Source organism: Strongylocentrotus purpuratus, unplaced genomic scaffold (genome assembly GCF_000002235.5).
Source record: "Strongylocentrotus purpuratus isolate Spur 01 unplaced genomic scaffold, Spur_5.0 spur5_scaffold_2, whole genome shotgun sequence".
NCBI classification, from domain to species: domain Eukaryota; kingdom Metazoa; phylum Echinodermata; class Echinoidea; order Camarodonta; family Strongylocentrotidae; genus Strongylocentrotus; species Strongylocentrotus purpuratus.
The window spans coordinates 1,943,240-1,966,608 of NW_022145605.1; the positions used below are offsets into that span (position 1 = coordinate 1,943,240).

The 23,369-nt window shown below is 36.3% G+C and overlaps 1 protein-coding gene across 1 annotated transcript; it reads left to right on the forward strand.

Moving 5' to 3' along the window:
* Window positions 1–710: 710 nt before the first annotated feature.
* LOC115926588 (protein yippee-like 2) lies at window positions 711–23,369 on the forward strand. Its single transcript, XM_030991408.1, has 4 exons — window positions 711–1,411; window positions 7,461–7,504; window positions 15,395–15,503; window positions 18,329–23,369. The coding sequence occupies exons 1-4, from the start codon at window positions 1,241–1,243 to the stop codon at window positions 18,422–18,424; spliced, it is 420 nt and encodes a 139-aa protein (XP_030847268.1). The 5' UTR covers window positions 711–1,240; the 3' UTR covers window positions 18,425–23,369.

Genomic DNA, 23,369 nt, shown 5'->3' on the forward strand with positions numbered 1-23,369 from the left:
TGCTGTATGTAGGTGTACATGGCTAAATTTTCATGTCATTGGCAGTCTGTTGGAGCATTTATAGTAATTTTAGCATTGTTGCCCTTTGATGTGGCGATGTCCCGTTTTGATTTGCTCCAAAATGAATCGAGGATCGAGTTGCACCCACGAATGCCAAGCATTTCCATGGAGGGGGACGGTGTAACAGACAAGCAAAAGAGAGAGAGAGAGACACACACACACACACACACGCACACATACACATACATAGAGAGAGAGAGAGGGAGAGAGAGATAGAGAGAGAGTCAGAGAGAGAAAGAGAGAAAATGTGCACTGCAGTTATGTATCTATTTGTGTCAAATACCATTGGCAGTGAGAAGGCTACAGCATGTACCACTGATATGCGACAAAATACTGGGCTTCTATCTATTTCAAAGCACTTGCCCTGGTACTGTAAAGTGTAAATCAAGGAATAAATAGTTAGGAGGATAATTTTTCTGTGCCAGACCTAAAAAAAACACACAAATAATACTTGTTGAAGATTTTTGGCAAAACTAACTAGTGTGTATGTGAATGAATAACCTGATTCTATAGGCGCCCATGTTTAATCGAAAGCCATATTAGCAATGCAGTACTTGATATTATTAATTACATATTGGCCTACCTACTGTTGTCAATGATCTTTGATTTGCCAACTTTTATCTTGTATGTATTCATTTCCACTCTTTTTATTTCATCTTTCACAGAAAGCAACGTCTCTGGCTTCAAGAATCGTGAGCTTTCCAGACGCATCCATCTCTTCATGATTGTGTGTCATCAGAGCATTTCTCCTGCGTATTGTGGAAGCTTTGTGGGTGTGATTCTTGAGTTTCCGTGGCAACCCCTCGTCCCATGTCCCTCAGAGAGCACAACTTCCCTGCAAAGGGAGTCAAGAGAAGAAGAGAACCTCATCCCAGATGGACATTAAATCCTATATGAAAACATCCATCACTCGCATCTCAACATCCATCTCTATCCTACAATCTCAATTGCGTATCATCTACGATACATCCTAGTTTATCCTCCAGCGCACTTAAGGTCTCATCTTGCCACAGGTGAGGTGAGTTCTGTCGGTCGTCGACTCACCAGGACGAGGAATAGTTTCCTTTGGTCAGAAGCCATCATCACGGCATCGCCACCCGTTCCCACCCATCGCTGCTCCTCGGTGCCCATCATCGGCAGCCTACTGTCCTCCTGGTGGTGGGGAGCTGAGCGGGATTGCATGTGTGGCTCTGTGGGGGCGCTAGACTGCACAAAGCTCCTCGGACACAGTACCTCTAAGACAGGCAAGATGGTGAAGACATTCCAGGCCTACCTGCCCAACTGCCATCGCAGGTATAGCTGTATCCACTGCAGGGCTCACTTGGCTAACCATGATGACTTAATATCAAAGGTAAACTACCAACTTTCTTTGGGACATCTCTTTGTATTGCTGATTATAGTGGACTTTTTCCACGTGTGATACTCCCATGTTTTCACAGACACATTTCGCAGTATTGATCCTGTCATTTTTCATTTCTCTCCAGTTGAGATGAATTGTGAGGGTCATTTCATGACAATCTGTAACATTGGTTTACATTAGCTTTCAAGAAAATTCAGTGGCAATGAAGTTCAAGACAGTTGATGTAAAGCACAGATTTGGGTATATGGGACTTTACCAATATTTGGCATAAAAATCCGGTCCAAAGTTTGAAGCTTTTTCTATTTCTATTTTGAATATGAGGGGATGTTAAGAGCAATCTTTCCATGGAACAATTAATGCCTTTACAATGTTCTCCCACAAATGAGGAAAAACAAATAATAAGAAAGCTCCCAAATAATTTTCAAACTTGTACAATTACCAGAACTCGACCTTGTCCTTGGTTGATTTTAGAAAGGTAGAAAGGACTGTAACAACAATAACAATGTCTGGACTGTCCCAGAGCTTTACAATGGATCTAACAATTCATTCATGACTCATTCTGTTAGATAAACATGCATTGTCTAGTATGGCAATGGGAATTGGGATGATGATTGTATGCACCATTGCTGGTTAACAAAAGGTTGGTTTGACAGTTGGCACGCTGTATGACGCAAACATCGACACCTGACTGTCAGGAAATAAACTTGTGCTCCATGTAGGGTTGGTGCTTATTTGCATGCAGTCGCAAGCTATGAAACATAGCACATGTTTTGCAATGTGACGAACTGATCGATCATTCATATATCGCTCAAATATATTTTTCACATGTGAAAAATAAAAAATAAGCAGGTTTTGTACCTTCCTTTGTCGGCTTAGTGTAGGAAGATTGGATGATAGCCTAGGCATACATGTATGCTTCATATCACCGTGCATTGTAACTACTGCAGCCTCTCATATTTCATTACAAGATGATTACAGAGATACCAGTATTATCTGCGGAAATGAAAGTTGAAACGTCATTAATTATACTCCATTTCATTTATCCTGAACGGACAATCTTTCACTTCCTTTCTTTGATTTGATAAAGGCCTTTTCATGAGTGAAAATATTTGCATGGAAGCTTTGAGTGAGTGGGTTCCTGAAAGGTCCTCAAGAAGCTCTGGAAAATTCAAACAGCTGCAGAAAAAACAAAAACAAGAAATAAATATGAAAACAACAAAGAATACATACAGTACTAGACTAAATATTGGGAAAGGGCTCTATTAAAACGAAAGGTTTTTTTTAATGGTAGTTTTTACACTGGCTGCCCTTCAATTATATATATGATACATGTGCCGTACAGTGCTTGTTTGTATCCCCAAGAAGTATTTGTTAATGAAAGGTTGCTTTGATGTAAACCTCACCTGACCGTGTTATGAACTTGTGAACCCAAGTAGATATGTCATTAAATATTAAACATGATTCTAGACAGGGAAGGGATGAAAACAACCTCTGATGCACACATCGTCTTGCCAACATGTAGTCTAAAAATTTAGGACTGAATAATAATCATTCATATTTAATAATATATTAGTTTATACATTTTCCTTTAAGAGAGCGGATGAATTATACACTAATGTTAAAATGAAAGGCCGGTCATGAAAATTTGAACACCTTTTCTACAAGGGTTACTTAGAGAATGCAATGCATATAAACAAGTATGATTCTATTCTGGAAAATACTAAAAATGAAGTATAGTGCCCCACCTGCCACCTCTCCTTGCCAAATAAGTTGAATGCATAATAGCCTGCGAGACTGATTATTTGCCAAATATCGTGCTATTTGCTAAGAGTCTGTATTTGTAGACTATCGTAAACCTTGACTGTTATGAAAGTAGCTTATAAACCACTTGTAATTCATAAATTGTGGTTTTCCTTTTCCCTTCCTGATGAGTTTGAAGTGAGAGTAGGAAGTCTACATTACAAGTCCCTAGAGAACTACAAAAACAAAGTCTATTACATGATATACCAAAACATCTAAATTGTCCAGCTTTGTAGACATCCCTTTGAGGCGCATTTTAATTTGATAAAACTCATGAGGTCAACAGTATTTCAAACTAAATGTTTTTTAGTCTGGTTAGGGAGCTGGAAATAAAACATATGAAGATGGCCTTTAAAAAAAAATCTATTTATTTAATGAGACAATAATGTGGGTTGCTTGGTATTGCAATTAACGTACCTCTATTTAAAAACAAATGGACCCTTGCACTAACTATTAGCGGATCAGTGGAATAGCCATATCAAAACCACCGCTTTCCACTCTTAAGGCCTAGTCCATATGATACTGAATATGCTTTAACAAATTGGGATGAGTAAAATTAAGATGATACCATGCATATGATTGGCAAAAGTGCAGTGAAATAAAACGTAAATGCTACAAAAATGGCTGTTAAGTGTATTCACTTTTTTATGTAGTATAAGATACAGAATTGATTTGGGTGCTATGTTTGTAATCTAAAGTTTTTAAAAGCATCCCATGTGAAAGAGGCATGAAAAGGCTGAATTCCATCTACAGTACTTGTAAGATGTAGATGGATGAAGCAAAATGAATGAATAAAACATGAGCTTTGTAGAGAGTGTGATGTAAGTTTTTAAAAGCTTCTTGAATCTATTTGTGCAAAGGGTGCCTAGAAATATATGAGGAAATAGTTTCTCATGCCTAAATAAGGGGGTTCTATAGTTTACTGCTGTCTCTGAAGTATTCATGAATACTTCAGAGACAGCAGTAAACTATAGAACCCCCTTATAAATGTAGGGTGACAATAAGATTCATGAATCCAATTAGCACTTAAGCGCTAGAATTTATAAATCTTTATTATTTAGTCCTTGATCTGACTCTTGCAAAATTTCTTAAAAGTGCCCATAAATCCTCATTTTGGAAGGGAATCCCAGAAAGTAGCTTAAAACCAAACCTTAGGAAGATTACAGTTTTGTCAAATTCTAAAGCAAAAAATCTTGTTATTGATGTAGATTTGTTGACTCTGGGAAAGGTCTCTTGTTGCAATTAAGATTTCTTTGAAGTCTATTTCAAATATGAAAATCATACTTTGTTTCTTTTCTTCTTTTTGATGGGGGTGGTGCTATAAAGTAGCTACTTTCGTCTTCTTCCATGTTGTTTTTTCTTTCATTCCTGAGGCAGGTAATCTTTCTACTATTTATGAGAGATTGGCTGCTTTGATAATATCCGAAACGTGCTCCAACCATCTCATCATCTCTTCCCTGCAGTGTGTTAGGTGCTAATCAGTATGATGGTGGAATTACTTTCCAATATCCATACAGAGTGATGTTGAGAAACATTCAAAGGATTATTCTCTCCCTCTTGACTGTGGATTCATGAATAGAATCGCCATTAGAGATAGCATGCCTGGAGTGTTGTATCGGTGATGTGACATTTCCTCCTGCCATCACACCCCAGCCACACCTTCAAGGCAGGAAGTCACACTGTCAAAAGGCTCCTTAGATAGACCCAATACCACTTGAGAATCTAATCAAAATTTCACTCCATTTTTGAACAAATATAAGAAAGGTGTACATATGATCATCGTTTTTGTGAGGAATTCTCAAAAGAAAGATAATTATTGCATAATATCTTCTAGACTGTATTCCTAAGAGATTTCTGGCCTTTGTCTACATGTAAGGGGGGGGGGGTCTTTTTGTCCATGTCAATATCACACCATACAACAGCTTGCTACCTTTACTCTGTTAGAAACTAATTAGATTTTAATTATGGCCTACATGTCAATCAGTAGCTCACTAAACAAGTGTTTAACATGTGCAGCACTCTTGCAATTATAAGCCAGTGTTGATCAACTCTGAATCGAAGGTGGGATGAGACGTTAGTCGGAAATCATGTAATCAACATGGCTCTATTATTTAATTGAATGTAACCGCCTTCGGAAGCTTGTTTGAACTATAGACTTTTTTGCTAATTGCAATGAATTCCCAACTCTAGTCTACAGTCGACCAACAAGGATTTTTCTCCTCATATAATCCTTAAAAAAACTCTCTCAGAAAATCTCAGAATTAGCATGAAATCCAGGGGATTACTATTTAATGACTCTGTCATTCATATCTAGAGGCGATCATTATCTTTCTGCGTCCTCAAACTTTCTCAACTTATCAACAAAAGGCGCATTTATACTGTCAAATACCTCATTTCGAAAAATCGCGATGTTTGGCGCTCCCGTTTACACTTTTGCTGTAACATCACCGACTGAAAATCTCAGGGATGTTTTGGCGTGTTTTGGTTGTATAAACAAAGATATACAAATTAAAAAGAATAGGTCATTAAATTTCTGAATTTGTCTTTCTGAACGATCTATTGTGCAAGGTTTTGGTGTCTTGAGGATTGTGCATGTACATCATGCTATTCTGAATTCTAGATAGAATCTATAGAGAATGAATCTTGGATTATGAACATGTATGATGCAATTTATTCCTACAATTCATTCCTACAGGCTACATATCATTTTTTGTAGCTCGTTTCAACCTCCTACCTTTTAGTAAACCAACCCCTTCCAATTTAATGGCAAATATATTTTGTATCTTGTTAGATGATAACCCAGGCTTGTTCACACTTCTACTGGTAGGAGTAATGTAGATCATAAACATATATTTTCTTGCATCCGTACGACCAAAACAAATGCATCGAAGTGAAAGGTGCAAGAGGAAGCTGGTTATTATTGTTTTGGTTCAGCGAATTGGCTCCTATTATCTTTAGTTGAGACAAACCATTTCCTGATGTAGCTGTTGATATCTGTCAGACAATACACAGCTCAGCCAAAAGGCTGATTTTCCGGTCATAACAAACCCTTGTTTTCCGGTCATAACAAACCAGGCTTAGTTTACGTTCATAACAAACCCTAGATTGCAGACACTGGCCCTTGTCAGTTGTATTGCGTAACAGTGTCTGCACTGTGAGACTAAGCTGACAGCATACTGCATAGGCTCTGCTCAAGGCTGCAGGTATTGTGGTGTACAATTTGAGTCTGAACCTGAAGACTACGATATTGCATTGTATCATGTTCAAAGTATACAGGCCTCTATGCTTTGGTGACTTTGCCCTAATGCTTAACTGTATTATGACCATAGCTCAGTATTTACATTTACTTTTCACTTGTTAATCATTTTATGTATCACTTGTGCTGACTTTGCAAAAAAAGCTATGACGTATGCATCAGTTTTATAGTGGATTTTGGAATAAAAGGGCGTAAAGTAATTGTCTGTCCCTATCCCATCCAATGATTGATAATATATAGGAAGGCTCTATTGTTTATACTCTTTACATAAGACATATACAAATTATGTATCGTTATATACTTGAATACCCTCACCCTAGGGTATAATTATGCAGACTATTATCATGTTTCATATATTTCACAGTAACATAAACACCTGAACTGCCTGGAAGACTGAGTTTGACCTCATGCTAAGCTTTAATTGCTTCAAAAGTTGTTTGTTATGATTAAAAGTATTCTGAAGTCTGAAACCAAACTTGAGGTCAATGGTCATTTGGTTTTATATAAGGTTGCAATTTTTTTCTTCTGAAGTAGCATTCTGAGGTCATAATTCGTTCACCGTTGATTGCTGCTAAATGTTAGATGGTGACCTATCCCAGTTTTCCACTCTTTCTAAAAAAAAGTCCTCTGTCATTTAGATTGATTGAATCATATTCTTCTTCTTTTTTTTCTTTTTTTTTGTTGCTATTATGTAATTATAAACTTGTGCCATGAATATATGAGAAATATTATCATATTCATAGTGTGATGATCAAAGTAACAAAAGTAGGCAGCATACATCATCATCAAAGTTCTCATCTGAGTTTTTGTACAATTTCCACTTTTTTATTATTATTGTTTTATTGTTATTATATTTCGAGTGTAAAAAAATGACTGCATTCAAAGTAACATGTATTACATGTAGGTCTTGCCGTAGTATTTTTATTTCTGTAATTTCTTTCTTATTCATTCTCTTTTTTTCCTCCCTCTTTTTTTTCTTTACAGTCATTTCAGGGTAGCCAAGGCAGGGCATATCTCTTCAATTCTGTGTAAGTATAATAAAACCATTCAACAACTTCCTTGTTTAACTATCTTTACTTATTTTTTAAATCTCCTTTGTTTTATTTTGTATATATTGTACTTTGACTTGTTTATCTCTAACTTTCTTTTACTTGTTTATCTCTTTCTTTTACTTGTTTATCTCTTTCTTTGAAATCTTTCAACCCTCAAGATAACAACATGATTGTTTGTTGAATGTGTTTGTATTCTTGACCTACTTAAACAGTTTGTAAGTGTTTATTCTGTCTGCAGCTCATGTGAAAGTGGGTTTTTGTACAATTGTGAGGCACACATGTAGGTCTATTGAGTGCTTATAAATGTACAGTATGACTATACGTTTCTATGATAGCCTGTGTGTGTAATATTGTCTGCTTTACATCCACCCCCTCCATTACAACAATATGTAAATACAGAAGGAAATACCATTTTTAAAGAATAATGATTACATGAATTAATTAGTACATTAATAGGTACATTTCTCTCTCTCTCTCTCTCTCTCTCTCTCTCCCTCTCCCTCTCCCTCTCCTTCTCAATAAAGTTGATAAGACACGTTTTAAAATTAAATTCAGAATCCAATTTGATTTATTGTAAACAATGATTTGAAGTCCATAGAACATATAGGGTCTCAATGTTTAGTAAACATGGAGGCAGTCTGTATCAGTCAGTCCTCCATTGTTGTTATCTTACCATGTGTGATATTATGACCTGTGTGTTATTATGATGACCTGCATGATATGTGGGGAAGATACCCAGGGTAGTCCCATAGATTGATCATAGATAGTCTACCTGCAGACCCTTTATTTGTCTAAAGCTGTCACGTACCGTATATTATGATCAAGAGTGTTATTTTAGTTGTTTCAAATGGGAAAAAAGTTAGAATGGGTATGTTACACCATCAGCATGTATAATAAAATTATGTTCTGCTTGATAATTTTTATCAAACATTTCCCCTAATGACGTCTGCAGGGGATCGATGTTATGACTGTAAGGTTAATAAGATGATTAAGACTGCAGTGTCAGACTATCCAATGAATTCATAACAGTTGGACCTTGATACAGCATGATAGGTGTGTGTGGGGGTGGGGGTGGGGAGGGGGAGGGTGGCTGGATTATTCTGGCATGTGTCATCAATGTGTATTGAGCACATAAGCTGGGTAGGATAATAGTCTGCCAGCACAGACTCTAATTTGATTTAATTTTAATTAAATGGGGACACAAAATAATTATTGTAATTGAAGGGCTTAGCTTAATCATTTTAGAGGGGTATCATTGCCAATGAGTAGGGACATGTCAAAATTATGTGTGGGGCACTTGATAATTTGAATCTTAGAGTACAGTATGCCATGGTGCAGTGCAGCTGCAGTTAGGACATCAAAATTGTTTATTAAAGATCAAAGAACCCTCGTAAAAGTTACTGCAGGTATCTAGGGTTGTAAAATAATTTTTGAGACATGATTCTGAGGAAAGGCATGAAAATGAATGGAGTGGGGTGCAGTAGCAAATTCCTAGTATAACCTCATACAGTACAGAATTACAGATCATAATTAAATACATGTATGTAGATTGCTCATTATAAAAATTGTTTTGGCGACAACTTTACAAGGTCTTTGAAACAAAGAATCTTAAGATGCTGGTGCCTTTACTACACATTAAAAAAAATGATAAGAAACTTGAAAGAGAATCTATGTAATGTACACTTAAATTGTAGGAAACCTTTCATAGTATGATCTTTGAAATGATGGATATATCAGTTGCCAGTTTCTTGACCTGATATGCAACCTTTAAAAGTGTATGCCTACCTGGTATAATGAACAGGATGTCATATTTTGTGGGTTTATAATATAGATATATTTTACAATCCCTTTCTACCGGCTTTACAAATATCCACATTTTATAGTCCCTTCTACTCCTCTAGGATCTTCAAAATCTAGGTTACCTGTTTAGGCTTTTCCTTTATATTGATAGAGTTTCTTACATTATAGCAGTATCCCTAGGGACCTCAAACATGAGCAGGAGTGATGCTGGCTTTCGAATGTATTAGGAGGAAGTGCATAGGAAATGTAAACCTACATGTATGACTGCTACAGTCCAAACCATCACAGTGTCCCTACATGTAGCTTTCCAGTGCTATGTTTACATTTGGTATGAAGTGCATGTTTGTGTCGCATGCAAGCTGGTTCAATAAACCAGATAAGTCTGTAGGTAGGTTGTGTAGAGCTGGCAGTGTAATTGTATGGGGTCTTTTCCCTTCGCAGTCCGTTTGTTATGGTATAGATTTTTCTTGCTATTGTTGAGCAATTATTGTCCAAACCCATACACAGGGAAAGGCACCAAATTGATCCCTAGGTACCTATAGTAGTCTTTCACCTGTACGTTTACTGTGGTGTGGAACCAAAAACCTTACATATTTTGTGAGGGGTTCAGACAAATCAAAAATAAATAAACAATGAATTTTGCAATCCACTTTTCGTAAAAGTACAGTGGCTTTCATTTATAATATTAGGGGAAAAACTTTCATGTAGTACAAGTTTCTAATTTCAGTTTATTACCGTGTAATGAATAAAAATAATATTTAATTTTTATGTAGCGCTTCTAATACTTGCATTCAGGTACTATGATATGGTATTTTTAAAATGACTGGTACTTGTAATAAAAGCTTTATAATGATGCATGACTGTACTTTGCATAAAACTAGAAAGTACTGTGACATGTGCACATTTTCATAAATTTTTCTGCCTGGGTCAAAAAGCGCTGTACAATCCAGGTCCTATGTAGCCTGTAGGCTCTTTACAGAAAGATGAAAAGAAAAACGAGCACAAAACCATTCCTTGAAATGATCTGTTTGTGGTAAAGGGTCAACCCATAACAAACTATAAGTATAAAAAGGGGGTCTGTTTGTGTAAACTAGTGTGAAGGTAACCAGTGAAAGTTCAGAACCCTCTTCCATGGCCTACCCTAATAACAATACAATAGTATGGATTCTACGTTTGTTATGGGAAGTAAGTAGAAAGGAAAGTCTTGGTTGGGTTGGGTGAAAACATTTCTATCCCAGGAAAAAGAAGAATGGATAGACAGATAATCATAATAATAACAGAAACCCACAAATAGAAGTAATTGAAATACAGAAGTGATCAAAAGATCTTATCACTGAGAAGAACTAATCAGAGAGAGAGAGTAATAAAGTTCGAAGAAAAGAAAGAATTGTTCCTATTGTGTTGCATTTTCATGGTCTAGTTCTAGCATGGTATGGCAAGAAAAACTTGGCTGAAGAAGAAAAAAAGAAAGAACATGTGCCTCAAAATATATACTCACTTTGCTGGATTTAGCTGTGAGGTAAAAATAATAAAGCTTGCAACCTATTTATGGAAATATTGGATTAATAATGCTGGCATGAGGTGAAAGACAATGTATGGGAAACCTTTTGTTTTTCAAAGCTTTGTAAGTGTTTATCAAGGAAAAAAGGCTGTTTGGAAAATAAGACCGATTGTTTGGTTCTGATAAGAACGGACATGAAAAATAAAATGAAAGGTCCTGCAAATATTTTATTTAGCTTGCCAGCAGGGCATCAGCGCATCAGCTATGTTTGCCTGGATGCCTCCTGAAATCATTTAAAGTAGATTGTGAAAATTTATGTAGGTGGGGGGGGGGGGGTAGATTTGTAGATGTCTTCTGAGCGAATGAAATCCTTAAATCTTGTACAAATATAGGGTCTAGTGACCAGCAGACAACATCACATCGTCCTTGTTGTGCTGTGGATTCAGGGAAACATGGAAGAAAAGGAACTGTATCACATGAGGAAACATGGTCAACATTTGAGATTAAACAAATGACCCCAATAACTAGGGTGAGGTTAAATGATTGTATGTTGACAGGTTTCTATTATTCTGGTACAATGAGAACTCTCAGAAACAGGGACATGTCAGAATAAGAATAGCTTTAAGTATAAGCATTGTCACAGTAAGGATTTCAAAATAGGAAAATAAAGGGCTTATTTGTAGATTCAACAACATGCCCTCTTCAGTAGTCCCCTCTCCATGAAGGCTATCAGCATGTGTTATTTGATATTCTATAACTTCCTGGATTTAAGATTGCCATGCTGTGCAATATTTTGGAGTATTTATTTCTTTATTTTTATTTTGTCCCCCCCCCCCCCCACTCCCATTATATATATATATATATACTGGTATGATTGATAAACATGCTTAGCACATACATGTACAGTGTGTAAAGGCTGCATGTAGCTTACATCTACAAGTACATGTAGGTCTTGTTCTGTGAACAAGCAAGGATCCATTGATTTTTACTCCTTCTATTGATCAGTATACCTAAGTTTTTTGTTCCATTTCATAGAAAAAAATCATCCTTCACTACTCAGTGGTAATACCATGGACCTTCAAGTCAAATAGATTAACTACATAGTTGTAGAATGTAGATGCTTGGTTTATCATTGCAAGCACTTTAACATGTAAGGCAGTTAATCTGATCGTATTTCTATGTATTGTTCATGAATTACTAAGAAATATATCATGGCAATGTATGCCTGGTAAATGAAGGTAAAACAAAATAACAATAGCCTCATTAAAGGGTGGGCTCCTTTAAATATCCATACAGTTTGTAGAATTATTAGAAGTGATAAGGAATGATATTTTAAAAAATTGAATCACATGCCTTCTTAAATCATGTTAGCATAATTTTAGCATTAACATTGAACTATTTCGGTAACAAATGGCAAAAAAAGGGGAAATAATATTTTGTCAACTCCATAGGTATGCAATGCACATGTCTATATAAGAACGACATGTATATTTAGTCGATCCTGTTCTAACTTAGTATAAGATTTAGCCGTAATGTAATTTTCCAGTGGCTTTGAATAAATCCCTTGATAAAGACTATCAAATGCTGTGGTCAAATGGTTAATTATTTCCATACCATTAGACTAATCACCAAATCCCTTTCCTTCTCAAATAATGCACATTTAATCAGCCTTTCCATTAGTACATATTCTTTTGACACAAAGAGTTCACTTTGCGGCACATTTCAGGATGCAGAACTTTTCTGATGACATATATCACATTGATTTTATCACATTAAAAATACATTAATAAAACACAGGCTTATGTTACAATGTTGATTATTTCCCATACAACTCTGTTGATTGTTAGATTTTAAAAAAACTTGACATGTATGGTTGTGATACAGCTAGAAATATAAAATCATAGGGTTTAATCTTCCTTCGATGGAAAAGATAATGAGGGCCTCTGAAAGGCAATATTCCCCAAAAAACTCTGAAAAATCCACAATGAATAAAAAATAGAAATATCACTTATCATATATTTGTTGGCAATATCTATACAAGTCCAATTTATTATTTATCAGACTTTCTGATGGAGTGTGTTCTACCGAGTCTGTATTAAAATCCAGCAATTTCCTCAAGGATTTTGAAATGGAGAGATTGTTGAGTTCATACAGTCCAGACCCAGCTTAAATGGCATGATATTAAAAAGTTTACATAGCTCTTTATTCGGCAACTACCAGCTTTTCTCACCTAACCAAATGAATACTGCAAGGAGAAATTTTAGATGTGATCGATCAGAGACAGGAAATATTTGATATCTAAACCGTCTTTGTGATCTTAAAACGTGAGGATGAAGCTGGTAGAGATACAAGATAATATGATGGTATCTCTTCCTCTAGAAAGTGATACAAATAAACCCGCATACCATTACACTGTGTTCACACTCTACATCCTCAAGACAATCTAAAGCAAACGTTCAAAAGTGGTTTGTGATCATATTTATGTACTTAGGTATTGGGGTGGAGTTGGATTAAATTTGACTGTAAAGGGTTTAAAATAATGTACATTTAATTTAAACAAAAAGGTACTGTGCTATTTTGTTTGATATTTTGGCTGATATTGTCATGTAAACAAAACACTTTGGCAGTTTAGTGCAATTTCTTTCTTTTTTTCTTTTTTTTTATAATATGGGGGGGGGGGGTTCTTTTTCATATCCTGGGCATATTATTTCTTAGCCCTTTTTTATGTCTTATCTTTCTGCATGAGAATGTATCTTCCGGTATGCAACTTAGTTTGAAAAAGAAGACATGATATCATTTGCATGAAAAGAGGCTCTGTGTGCCCTTGTATGCCATAAGGAAGTACAGGCTATTGTTTGTCAACAATACCTTCATAAGGAAGAACTGTAGAGATAATGGAAATCAAACTGAATTCAGGGAAAACTCGCTTGGGGTGATGTTTTTGTTATTGTTTATGTAAAGTCTATAGTCTGAATTGCATGAGGAATTGCTCTGTGTCAAAGAAGAAGGAAGGAGGAAGAATTAACAAACTTTTAGGACACATTGTTACGATGTATACATTGCACGGGCAACAGAGCTGATTCTGCTTGTGTAATGATGGCCCTCGTTTACCGTTGTTATACTCAAACATTTTGGACGTGTATGAGGAAGTTGTTATTAAGATTGTTGCATGAGGAACTTGTCTTATGTTTGCAGTCACATCACCTTTGTTATGGCATATCAGTAAAGGTCAGAGGGTTGTAGAATGAGGGATATGTATACTAAGATGATATATTTTCCAATTTAAAGTCTGCAAACTCATAATTTTGTATGCAAAGAGCCAAAAAGGCATTAAATCACACACTTTCCTGCAACACACAGTTAAGCCCTTCTAGCTTTAGATGGATAATAAGTTTTATGGTTCACAATTCCAACATCTCCACACTTTGCATATTCTGAAAAATATCAATATAGCATACAAGTATACTGCAAGATACAAGGAAGTTCAATGAAAACCAGGTCATATGTTCTTATTCTGTGAAGGCTGAAGAAGGTTGTTTTTTATGAAACAAGGTTACTTCCTTTCCAACCATGAACAAAGAGTTTTTTCTCTCTCTCGCTCTCTCTCTCTCTCTCTCTCTATCTCTCTTTCCCTCTCTCTCTTTTCCCTCTCTCTCTCTCTCTCTCTCTTTCCCTTTCTCTCTCTCTCTCTTACCCTCTCTCTCTCTCTCTTTGCCTCTCTCTCTCTCTCTCTCTTTCCTTCTCTTTCCTTCTCTTTCTCTCTCCCTCTCTCTCTTTATCTCTCTATCTCTCTTCATCTCTCTATCTCTCTTTCCCTCTCTCTTACCCTCTCTCTCTCTTTCTATCCCTCTCTCTCTCTCTCTCTCTCTCTCTCTCTCTCTCTCTCTCCCTCTCTCTTTCCCTCTCGTGTCATCAAACCATAAAAAGCACTTCAGCACAACGTCCATGTAAATGAGCTTTGGTTACATTGGTTATCACTAGATCAAGTGCTCTCACATGAGAGCCAGAAGGTCATTGATCACCTCCTCTAACACAGAGTTAAGACCCTTCTGACTCTGTACAGATGATATCTTCATATGATGTGGAGTTGTTATACTTGGAATACAAGAGGAAATTTGATCTCTTTGACTCTGACACAGTTTTTAGCCACATCCTGGGTGATTTATGCACCTTTGGTGCTAGGGAGTCACTCAGAGCTGAAATGGGACTAGTGTTATGTTTATTGTGATTATCTGATGTAATTGAAATCCAGGTGTTTATAAGAGAAGTTCGCATCAAAGAATTGATTGATGAATGGTAAAAGAAATGGGAAGGCAAGCATTGTACTCAAGTGAACTTCCATTTGGAACGATGTTTCTATTGCAACTAACAGTTACATTGATTAATCTGATAATTGCAAGAACTCTTTTAAAATTGATTGATTTGATTTCATAGTTAGTAATCCCTGGTCCCATATATGTATAATTTTGTCTGGAATTTGTTTTTGACCTCCATCAATTTTTTTTCTCGAAGAATGTCCTGTTGTTTCATCCCATCAATTATTGTTTGATGTTGTGTCATTGCAGGGTGAACGTTGGTTGCGGACCTGCAGAAGAGAGAGTCCTTCTCACTGGTCTCCATGCCGTCTCAGATATCTACTGTGAGTGCTGCAAAACCACTCTAGGATGGAAATATGTAAGTATTGTACACAGTTTTAAAGGTGATTCCAAAGCTGATCATGAGTTTGGTAATGGAATTGCATATCAATAGAACTGTGCATGTTAGTCTGGTATACTTCAAGGCTGGATTGGCTTAAAGTCATTTTAATGGTTAAATGTGCAGTTAGGTGTGAGGACCAGCAAAAAGTAAACTGATTAACAACAATTCAGAAAAACTTATTCCATATCCTTGGAATAATAATATTATTAAAATACAAAAATAACATTTTACCTTGAATCTTCATTATTTGTTGGCATTTATCCATTTAAAAATATTCCAATGTGTGATTGGCATGTCTTTTGTAATCTAGGTATTGAGGGAACATCTTCTAAATCAACAAGCTTTTGTAATTGAATTGGCAATCATCCAGTAAATAGAAGAAACAAATAAAGGGATTGGCAGAAAAAGCTTGTTTCAATCTGAAACTATGATGCATTACCAAATATGAACTTGCTGTGCCATTGGCCTGTAAAGGTACTCTTTGTTTTGCTGATTATTGGTTAAAACGTGAAAACCCAAACAAACCGTAAACCTTATATCACCCCCTTCAGCCTGGTCTGGTGTCCATAATATTTGCACAGACGTCACTGGGTCATCTTTGTTCCTCCAGTATAAGTGCTTCTACAATGATCATTATTCATTGTAGATAACAACATCCGCAGTTAGTCACCTCATAGCTTTCTAGTTAGGGACAAAGTATTGTTTACCAGAGCATGGTCCATTCCATAAATGCCCCCAGTTCATATTTACATCTCCATTTATTAAGCAAAGAAACTTAATGATTATTGACTAGAGGAAACTAGTCCATGAATAAGAACCTTTGAGAAATGGGGTTCTGTTTGTCCTTGCTCTGTGTTTGTATTCAAGATTATGAGGAACATAACTAAAATGAGCAATTTATCATTGTGCTTCACCATTTGAGTTCATATTGGCACAAAGTACAGACTGGCTGGCATCACTATTACCGTCACAGAAAAACATTGTGAGATTCTGCGCAGGTGATTGTAGAGGGAGTGATAGGAAGCAGAAGATAATGTGATTGGCTGAGAGCCAGAAGGACATTGACTCATGTGCTTTCAACACAGAGTTAGCGTCCTTCTGGCATTTAAATGATGTTTCAATCAAAGAGAAGAGTTGCAGACAGAATTGTGGATATCTCCTCAGTGATGACACAATCCCTTTTGTTTTTGGTTGTTGAAATTATTCTATAGGCAGCTGATACTTTGCTGTCAGTTAACGATTGATAGTAGTCAGCTGTTCTTGCGTTGCGCCATACACCGAAACCCATTTGAAACGTGTGAATTTTTCACCTAGCGCACATGTTCTCTCAGATAGCGGCGTGACTTGTGATGATGGTTGTTATGGTACCGAGGGGTTGTTTTCTCATCATTATGCGAGGTGGGATAAGTTTTCTAGGTTTTAGCAACTGAGGAGAAACCTGTAAAAAAAGAAAAGAAAGAGAGAGACCCCCTCCCCCCCCCCCCCCCCAAAAAAAAAAAAAAATGAAAAGAAAGGAAACTTGAGATGAGTAGTCCTAACCCTTATGCAGATAACACTCTATATCACAGGCAAAATAGGATAATGAATGTGAGTTTTCAACAAGTATTAAATCCTGTTTTTGCAAACAAGAACACATATGCTCTTGTATAGGGCATATCACAGGCAATTTCTGTGTGGCTTTAAGAGAGCTTTTGATTATGTACTTCCCAAGTTCCCGATATATTCAAGATGACAGTGAGCTGGTCTCCTCCGGATTGCAGTCCCCTTAAGCTGTTCCATTACCAGAGCTTAAGATGAGCTTTAATTTACAATTACCTTGTTTTTGAAGCTGGTCAGGTACTTCAAGTGTAAATGCAATCTGTGCAGGCTTCATGTGCATCCTTTACAAGAGCACTTAGAACTAAAAGCTAAGTGCACAATGCTTCAAATACAAAGCTCTTGAATTAGCTCGGTAGAACTCTAAGATTTGTCATTATTATAATGGCAGGAAGGTGGAATTGGAAATTAATTTGTCTCTGGTTGTTGTTGAGAATACGGATATTCCTCCGAGCTATAGTAATTTTAATTTCCTGCGCTCCTCTTGTTCTGCCAGAAAGCCATCAATCAAAATTTTATTATTCTCATATATAATAATCTTCTAAAGTCCACTCCAAATTTTATTCAGTTAAACCGAAAATGGAAATTCTTTTTGCCCAATTGATCGTGAGCCCGGCAGCCACTGAGCAGCGCCAGATCGACATTGCTCTCTCCCTTATTGTTGAACGCCAAACAAGGTAGCAGCAACTCCTGTCTTTTAACGTAATTTGGTATGACGCGGCCGGGGTTCGAACCCACGACCTCCTGGCTGTGAGGCGGACGCTCTACTGACTGAGCCAACACACGGTATTACAGTCATATACAGTAACACCGGTCATACAGTCACAATCACTAGAGGTACTCTTCTAATTCAAACTAGAAATACATGATCAAAAAACTTTCAAAAAGACTATGGGAGGTAAGATGAGGTAAATGGTGACAAACTTACAATCATTTGAATTTATCATGAAATTACTCCTCTATTTATGATGATATCTCTGACTTTAGGGCTATTTTTCTAACCCCAGTACAAATAACCTTTCAATCATACAAAATAACTTTTTTTTTAAAGTCTAAAAATCCTTGTAATGGTGATGATTATTCTTAACCTTTCATTGATATTCCTACATTTCCAAAGAATTTAACCTTATTATTGTGTTATACATTGTGACCTATTTATTAATTTCTCTTGTCTATTTTTTCTCTCCTTTTCTTTCCTCTCTCAGGAGCACGCATTTGAGAACAGCCAGAAGTACAAGGAAGGGAAGTATATCATTGAGCTTGCCCACATGATAAAAGACAACGGATGGGACTGCGACTGAAATAAACAAACAAACAAACAAACAAACACAGATATGTATCATACCGCCTGGCCTTGTTGTTTATCAGTCAACAGCACTTCTACTTGAATCTGCTTTCTCAGCCTACCCAGCCCCGCCACCCCCTACCCTGACCAGTGTTTCAACAAATTGATATCTTCAAGATGACGGTGATTGCAAATTACTTTTGTCTACACTTCAACATTGGCAGTGTATCCTTGATTCTTTTTCCTCAAGCACTGCTAATGATGGCGCCGGCCTTTATCGGTATGTCCATGTATTTCTCCATTATAATACATCATTCTTTATGAAGTATGTGATATGATGAGGAAGGAACCAACAAAAGCAAATGCTTGCAACATATCTGCATTTACCATATATCACTCTCAACCATCTGCAATATGCAGAAAAGCTCAGCTGATGACATCATCAATGACATCATCGCTTCAGCTTCATTTGGACCAAGTTCGCAAGAATCATTTTGTAAATGAATATCAGATTAACAACATGGTCATATTAGCTTATTGTGTGTGAGGGAAAAATTGAATTATATATTTGGCACGCATTCAAATATGTCATTGTAAGTTCTAATTTGTAATGATTATTTTTTTGAGAAGCATAAATGGTGTGGAGATGCGGCGTAATATTGATGGTAGAGATGGAAATAGAAAGCAAATGGATGGTACTATCTAGGCAGAAAGAACAATTGAAAGGAGCAGGGCGATGGTGAGGTGTGATGAGCCGGAATTGGTGCAATGAGCAGAGGGAGCGTGCTACGGTAGAAGAAGAAGCGGTTGCAATTATTCTTCGTCCATGATGACACAGGGCGACATGAAAGGCAGAAGGACTTATAGGAAGACTCGATTGGTTAAAGCTAATCAGCAGTGGAACAGTTCGGACTTATGTATCCATTTTCAACGTGGACAGAAGTTTGGCGTGTTATCGTCGAATCAACAGCAGAGACATCGGTCACTTGTTCGGAAACGTGACCAAATACAATGTTGATTGATGCGAAGGTTAAGGACAGCCTTATTTTTAAGCAGATGCCTCCACAAGGCATGATGAATATGCATGAGCATTGCATCATGAATATGCATAAGGGCTTATCACCGTTCAGCGGTACTTGATGTTTAAAACCTGATTGATTATCAGGTCGAGAAGTCATCTTGAATGTGTCAAGTTGGTATCGGTCTGAAGGATATAACCCGAGTGTTATGCTTGTGGGGAGTTTGGCGTGAGACGAGAGAGCACAATTGTACAGAATTTTATGTTAAGGCAGTGCATGCATCTCCAATGCATGATGCAGTTTGTAGAGGTTTTATTACTTTGATGTAGGAAGAAGATGTGCATGCATGAGGCGATGAGCAGAGGATGTTAAGATATAACCTTTTGATGCAGTCACGATGTAAATGATATATCCTTTTTTTCTTAGGGAAAGAGAGCTCCGAAAGGCTTATTTTGTACAATCTTGTGTATATATTCCTCTTACCAGAATGCATAGGCCATACACGTAGGTGTATCTTCACCTGAGAGAAAGTGATATATGCGCATTGTGATCCAAAAGGGTGTTCATGTGTATGGCACTGTCCGAGACTTGTGTTGTGTAGCAGTGTGCATGGTCTCACAGCATAGAGTGAAAGAAAATGGGCTCGTTTGTGTTGATAACTTACCGCTAGATTGTTCCACTGGGATATATTGAGATTCAAAGAGTTTTAAATGATGTATAATGCCTTCACCATGTAGTGTATATGATGTTATGGAGAGGAAAAGGTGTGAGTGAGTGGGTGAATATATGTGGGAGTGTGTGTGTGTGTGATAGTGTATGAGTGAATGAATAAATGAATGACATCAAAACAATATGATATGTTGTCGCGTACTTGTCATTAAAATGTACTATAACTTCAGATTTATCAAGTGCAAAGATACTGCTATAATAGTATCACAAACAAAACATTTTGATATACATGTATTATTAAACTTCACAGCAGCAACCCAATCAAGTTATCATGATGGAATAGTGAAATTCAATGCTAATTCTGGTCAGGTTTATCTCTGTCCAAATGTACATGCATGTACTGGTAATTGAGCATCATGGCTAATAGATTTTGTTACCCTGGATTATAATTGTAATGTTAATCCTCATGTTTTTGTTTTTGTTTTTACATGCACTGTATCAAAGCAGAAATGGGTTCAAATTTATCAAAAGCTAAATTATACTTATATTTGAGTGTGAATTAATTAGCTCTGAAATCAACTGAGGGATAAAAATATAATATTTTAACATTTAGGTCTGATTCGTTGACATATGGAGAGTATTTTAAAGTCACTGGAATGTATTACTCACAGTGCTACATTGTTGATCATGAGGACCAAAATTAGCTTGCACTTTGTCTGCCGAGAGCCAGGAGGGTACTAAACTTGTATACCATACTTTCATATAGAGAGCTAACACTTTTCTTGCTCCCATCATCTAATCAGGAGTGTACGAGGCTGAAATGCCTTGAAAGAGATCACTAGTGTTTTCGTCTCTGATGGCAGATACAGAAGGCCCCAGTACGAATGGAAATAATGATGATTGTAATGTACATTTGTAAAGAAAATTGTAATTTTCTCTAACTTCTTGAATTGCAAGGGGGAAAAGAGAGTTAGTATATTTTGCTTATGGATTTCTAACAACTACTCTGTTCAGTCTGGAGCATAACATCATTACACATTCAGGTGCAAGAGTGAATTTGAAAATTCTTTTTCTCCTGCTTTAGAAGCATTTCTAAATATATGCATTTTATGAAAACTACTATGTGAAATATTATTCCATCAGTGTAAGTTTACATGGTCTCTTTAGACTCAGACGGGCATTGACTCTGTGATAAAGTTTATGGAGTTAACGCCCTTCCGGCTCCAAACAGAAGCATGTAGTACGCTCTTTTCAGTCTTCTGTGTATGAAGCGCAGGCTCACTGCACTTGTATACGTCACAGCCTTGTATTATCATTACATTTCACTTCAAATACAAGAACACTTTGGCCCGAATTCACAAAGCAAGGTTTGAGCTCAAACCTCCTTTTGTTTCGCCAAACCTCCTTTTGTTCTTTACAAACCAGGTTTGTAAAAAACGAGTAAAACGAGTCATATGACGTACGAAAACCAAGGTTTGTCGACAAACCTCCTTTGTGAATTCGGGCCTTTGTGTCTTGATGATAACTTAAAGCAGTTCTGAAAAGACATTTTTTCTGTGACAGAGTTGGTCAAACCTGTATTTCAAGATCACTAAAGGGAATGAGAAAACCTGTGTTTAACTAAGGACAGTTGGTTTTAAGCTTCCTTTCATTACAGCTTTTGATGAAAAAAATGCTCAAGGAATGCAAAATTGTGGTCTTTATAGACAGGTGGTCTTTATATGGGACAGGTTAAACTGTGAACGATACACTAGTTGTTTTGAATATGAGATATCCTTTCTTTCAAACTTTTTTAAGAGACAACACTTCATAATTTGGACTTGACCAGACAAAGATCAATGGCATTAAAATATAAACCTTGCTCATAAATATTTAAGGAGTAATATTTGTTTCCATTACTTATGATATGATATAGGTTCAGTGATATGTACTCTATATGCTTGCATTGTTGAAGGATCAATTCTGTCTTTAAGATATTATTTGCAGAAGGTTTTGATTGTGGTTTCTATCTGTAGTCAAGTCATGTAAAAGCAATATTTGTTTCTTGCTATATACATTATGTGTATTTAAGTGTTATTTACTTTTGGTTTCGACCCTTTTCAAGGGATAGGAAGTCCTTTTTATACACCAAAATAGTTTCAAAACAATATTATCTAATGCCTCGATTTCTGGCAGATGCTGGGTATAAGTAACCTTGCCTTTCACACACTGAGTTGGAATCTGTTGTGCAAGCCATCATGCTGATGTTCAGTTATATGTGAACAGACCATTTTGATAATTGAGGAAAAATATAAGAAAGTAAGGTCGGTGTATTTAATTTTATCTCCTGCTAAAACCCAGAGGGGTGTCAACTCTGAATGAAGTTAAATGAGTAAACCCATTCTGACTTTCAGGAAATGATATCACGTTGAAATCAATTTTCTTGAAAAGCTCTTTTTAAACAGATGCAATTTGTGGTTTTGGATACTTGAGTTGCAAGTTTAAAAAAAAATTGTAATTTGTGAATACATTCCTCTCTCCCTACTTGAATGACTTGAGAATTCTCATATTTCCTTGTCAAAATTTAGCTCATTTATTTTACAATAGTTACCTCATCTTTCATATTCAGTTTGAATAACTTCAAGATGGTACTTAAAATTTTCTTTCCAATTATGATAACAGATGGATCAATCATTCTCTAAGTATGAACACACATAGCTTTGATAAACAGAAAAGAAACAGGAAAAAAGAAGTCAGTTCACATTTATTTTTGTTTCTGTTCATAGAAGAGTTAAAGGATTCCTTTTCAATGTGTGAAAGCTGGGTTTGTTTTTCTTCAGGAAACATGTTTGATAAAGCACTTTACTTGATAGGTGAATGTTTACATTGGAATTGGAGAGAACTAAATGCAATTACAACCAAGAACTATTAGCTTGCCATGATTTAATTTTGGATAAAAATATAAAAATGATTTCCATATAAGAAGGAAGGTTATCTGTTTCAGTCTAATAACAAATAAGAGTGCAAAAATATTTTTTTAATTAAGCCTATTTTTCATGGTATTATGAGATTAAAATGAAATTTGAAGTAACAATTTTATTAGTCCAGACATGTGGTTGCTGTTATTGTTTTGATTGTAGTGTTTTTTTCTTCATGTTTTGATCTTATATATAGTATTATATATTGTGTGTATAGTATTTAATAACACCTCTGTATACATTGTAAATAGTCAAACGCTTGTTATTTCCTGAGTGAAATTAAACTTTGTGCAAGTTGTCTGTGAAACACGCTAAA

Excerpts from the sequence above, each read along its gene's own strand:
- LOC115926588 (XM_030991408.1), top strand. The coding sequence starts at position 1,241 with ATGTGTGGCTCTGTGGGGGCGCTAGACTGCACAAAGCTCCTCGGACAC. Across the intron at positions 7,505-15,394 it reads GCATATCTCTTCAATTCTGT|GGTGAACGTTGGTTGCGGAC; the intron begins GTAAGTATAATA and ends GTGTCATTGCAG. Across the intron at positions 15,504-18,328 it reads CCACTCTAGGATGGAAATAT|GAGCACGCATTTGAGAACAG; the intron begins GTAAGTATTGTA and ends TTCCTCTCTCAG.